This window comes from Palaemon carinicauda, chromosome 6 (assembly GCF_036898095.1).
Source record: "Palaemon carinicauda isolate YSFRI2023 chromosome 6, ASM3689809v2, whole genome shotgun sequence".
NCBI lineage: Eukaryota > Metazoa > Arthropoda > Malacostraca > Decapoda > Palaemonidae > Palaemon > Palaemon carinicauda.
Window position 1 is genome coordinate 124,360,595 of NC_090730.1, and position 5,000 is coordinate 124,365,594.

At 34.8% G+C, this 5,000-nt stretch overlaps 1 protein-coding gene across 1 annotated transcript in view; it reads right to left on the minus strand.

Moving 5' to 3' along the window:
- LOC137643217 (DE-cadherin-like) overlaps positions 1-5,000 on the minus strand; it is a 202,783-nt gene that overhangs the window by 99,542 nt on the left and 98,241 nt on the right. Inside the window, exon 12 of the mRNA XM_068376065.1 lies at positions 523-717. Coding sequence (XP_068232166.1) covers positions 523-717 — 195 coding nt within the window. The remainder of the gene's footprint in view (positions 1-522; positions 718-5,000) is intronic.

Genomic DNA, 5,000 nt, shown 5'->3' on the forward strand with positions numbered 1-5,000 from the left:
CATTCCAAACAGAACAATGGGCCAGCATACGTTTTAAACTTTAAAATAGAAGATGGATTTTTCTGTTTCCTGTAATCTGCAGGAAACAGAAAAATTCATATATGTAGGCTACATATATGAGAAAACGAGGAATTCGTACAAAAACATTATGGTTATTTACGGAATTTTGATTAAAATCTTTACGAATATTTAAAAAAAAAAAATGATTGAATACGATGTGAAGAAGCTTTTATATCCAAGAGAGTCAAAGAATTAAAAAATAGTTTTTATCAAATATTACAACCATTGTAAATGGAATAAGTAATCCCGACAAAACATCACGTGATTCTGGAGTGCATTGTAGAAGCGTAAATATCAACTCTCCTTGCATTCCCCTCGCATTCAATATCCACACTTTACTACAATTAAGATAATTCATTTCTAGTTAAAAAAACAAACAAAACAGACCAATAATATAAAAGATATTCTAAGTATAAAATATTACATTCTACAATGCTCAAACTATTGATAGTTTGCTCTTACCATACTTTTCTGCAGAGGGTTGGTAAGAGTGATGATGCCAGTATCGGTGTTAATGGAGAAGTACTTCATGTCGTCAGGGCTGCCTTGCAAAGTGTAGGAAATCTCGGCGTTGCTGCCCGAGTCCGAATCGGTGGCTGGAACCCTCAGCACAGGAGTGCCAGCAGCGTGGTCTGTACTTATCGTCTCTTCGTATATCTGTGCTTGGACAAGAGAAAACACACAATGCAGAGTTAGTGCTGTCATATCTGCTACAGGGCTTATTCATACTCTATCTTTGTTATTCTCCTTTTTAATTCTTGGTGGGTTCTTAAACTACAGTTCTTCATATTAAACGAGCGTTTAGCTGCTTCTATGTACATATAACCTTGAATAATAAAAACTGACGGCTGCAACATTTAACCTTTTCGTAGATAGTATGGCACAAAAAAAAAAAAAAAAAAGTCACTGCCAAATTCATACTATAATAACTGAATCGTGGATGGATCACATAAGCAAGGAATCTCTCATATCGTTACCTATTTCACACTTATATACAAAAGGGTCATCAATGGCATGTTAAATTCCATTATGCACACACATATGTATACAAACACACACTCACACACACACACACACACACACGGTCACTACCACAATCACCATCATCGCCATCGTTTACCTTTTATACATACCCTCTCGTGTTCCATGCCCTTTCTTTCTAGTATTTTTCCATTTTATGTTTCCAGCAATTTATAAATCTTCCCCACCCCCATTCATAAATATTTTTCATCCTTTTTACCCGCCTATAACCCTTCACTATTTATATACAGCCAAACCATTTTAGACCATTTTAATCCATCCTTTATCTTTCGCTGAATATTTTACTAATACTATGAATTTCCAGACTTTCCCTCCTTCTGAATCTAATATCACTCTTATAATTTCATAAACAAATAATCATATCACCTTGTACGTTTGCTTTCAGTCTCTTGTAAAATCCACATTTTACCGCTATGAAAGAGAATTAGTTCAATAACTACATCATCCTTTCCCACTTGGGCTCCTTAAAATTTTGCAAACACAATGGTATTTACCTTGAATTTCCCATTTATTAGCTTAACTCTTTTCTTATCCAACCATCATCAATATTACTTACTCCAAAATCCTTTACAGCCATTCCACACTTCAATTACACCTCCAGTTAGTTATACAAAAACTTTTCACCCACTGGAAAATGTGGCAAGGGCGACACCTGTCACCTATTCCTTTTCCAGGTTGGTTGTCCATAAAATGTTTTCTTTCTTAAACATCTCTCCTCCTGGATAGGGAGGGGAACTCTGTTCCTTGATAGGGTGCGTTCTAATTCAGTATATATATATATATATATATATATATATATATATATATATATATATATATATATGTGTGTGTGTGTGTTATATATATATATATATATATATATATATGTATATATATATATATATATATATATATATATATATATATATATATATATATATATATATATATATATATGTGTGTGTGTGTGTGTGTGTGTGTTCATGTTTGCGTGCAATATTGTTCCGGAGTTTGGCAATATTTTTTACGTTACTAAGGTCTGCCCTTCTCTCCCCACCTATCATCTCAAGCCTAGGAACTAAAATTTTGGCACTAACCTTTCCAAAGGAAGATAAGGTAAATGGTAAATAGATTATATATAAAAACACATATACATTCACAAACACACACACACACACACACACACACATATATATATATATATATATATATATATATATATATATATATATATATATATATATATATATATATATATATATATATATATATATATATATATATATATATATATATATATATATATATATATATATATATATATATATATATATATATATATATATATATATATATATATATATATATATATATATATATATATATATACATTGTATCTTCATAGACATATAATTATATACATACAATACGTTTGTTATCAATTTTTGTGAATATGTGGAAAAAGAGCAATTGGTCATATAGGTAAATAATAGAAATTAGGATATTTTTATATCATGTTCAAGTTGACACATATACCAAGGCATTTCCCCCAATTTTTTGGGGTAGCCGACATCAAACAAATGAAACAAAAAAAGGGAACTCTCCTCTCTACATTCCTCCCTGCCTGACAAGGGACTCAACCGAGTTCAGCTGGTACTGATAGAGTGCCACAGCCAACCCTCCCCCGTTATCCACCACAGATGAAGCTTCATAACGCTAAATCCCCTACTGCTGCTACCTCCGCAGTCAACCAAGGCACCGGAGGAAGCAGCAGGGCCTACCGGAACTGCGTCACAATCGCTCGGCATTCATTCATATTTCTAGCACACTCTCTTGCCTCTCTTACATCTATCCTCCTTCACCCAGAGCTTCCTTCACTCCATCCATCCACGCAAACCTTGGCCTTCCTCTTGTACTTCTCCCATCAACTCTTGCATTCATCACCTTCTTTAGCAGACAGCTATTTTCCATTCTCTCAACATGGCCAAACCACCTCAACACATTCATATCCACTCTAGCTGCTAACTCATTTCTTACACCCGTTCTCACCCTCGCTACTTCGTTCCTAACCCTATCTACTCGAGATACACCAGCCATACTCCTTAGACACTTCATCTAAAACACATTCAATTTCTGTCTCTCCGTCACTTTCATTCCCCACAACTCCAATCCATACATCACAGTTGGTACAATCACTTTCTCAAACAGAACTTTCCTTACATTCATGCCCAACCTTCTATTGTTTACTACTCCCTTAACTGCCCCCAACACTTTGCGACCTTCATTCACTCTCTGACGTACATCTGCTTCCACTCCACCATTTGCTGCAACAACAGACCCCAAGTACTTAAACTGATCCACCTCCTCAAGTAACTCTCCATTCAACATGACATTCAGCCTCGCACTGCCTTCCTTTCTCGTACATCTCATAACCTTACTCTTACGCACATTAACTCTCAACTTCCTACTTTCACACACTCTTCCAAATTCTGTCACTAATCAGCCAAGCTTCTCTTCTGCGTTCGCAACCAGTACAGTATCATCCGCAAACAGCAACTGATTTACCTCCCATTCATGGTCATTCTCGTCTACCAGTTTCAACCCTCGTCAAAGCACTCGAGCATTCACCTCTCTAACCACTCCATCAACATACAAGTTAAACAACCACTGCGACATCACACTTCCCTGTCTCAGCCCCACTCTGACCGGAAACCAATCGCTCACTTCATTTCCTATCCTAACACATGCTTTACTACCTTTGTAGAAACTTTTCACTGCTTGCAACAACCTTCCACCAACTCCATATAACCTCATCACATTCCATATTGCTTCCCTATCAACTCTATCATATGCTTTCTCCAGATCCATAAACGCAACATACACCTCCTTACCTTTTGCTGAATATTTCTTGCATATCTGCCTAACTGTAAAAATCTGATTCATACAACCCCTACCTCTTCTAAAACTACCCTGTACTTCTAAGATTGCATTCTCTGTTTTATCCTTAATTCTATTAATCATTACTCTACCATACACTTTTCCAACTTTTCCGAACTCTTGTGTTGATTCCAGCACAAATTTTGTTTAATCAATGTTAATTTTTTCTTTATTTGCTTTTATTACATCACGTAGTTAAGAGTACCTGTTTTGTATTGCTAAAGTGAACTCTATCATACTTTTCTCTTATTACAGGAGTGTTTATTTTCTTTCTTGCAATTATTTTTTACTTTCTTTCCTTAGATCTAGACAAGTTTTACTTCTCGCACTTCTAAGGTGGCTTGCCTTTAATTTGTCTAACAGTGTTAAATCTTTAACTGAATTGACTTTTTCCCTGGGAATAAAATCTATTTCGTTTTTCTTTTCTATACTTAGACTTCTCCATGTCCATTTCCTATGTTAATTTTTATAAAGAAAAAAGTGCTCATGATTATTAGATCGTTTCAAAGCAAATTTTACAAGCATGCCTCCTATGATTTTTCTTTTCCTATCTCCAAATTTGCATACAGCTGATTACCTTCACTTCTTTTGACCTACTTTACATAGTCACCCAAAACATATCTGTAGATCGTCATAAAAAAAGTTTCTTTTTCTTCCGCCAAATTGGATGTTGTTGGTGTATAAGTTTGAATGATCTTCATTTTATAATTTTTATTTAGTTTGATAATCAATCCTGGAATTCTACCCCTGATAATACATAATTCTGTTGTCTTTGCGTTTTGTAATAATAAAAAAAACACACTTTCATGTTCTATGAATTAAATATATGACTCAATATGAGATTCCCTAGTTGTTCTAGTCCACTCAATCCTATTATATCTCAATTCATATCTTTCAGCTCTACTAATTTAGTAACACTCCAAGGTCATCTTCCCAAGACAGGGTCCTGACGTTGTACGTTGCGAGGTTTAGTTTTCACACAC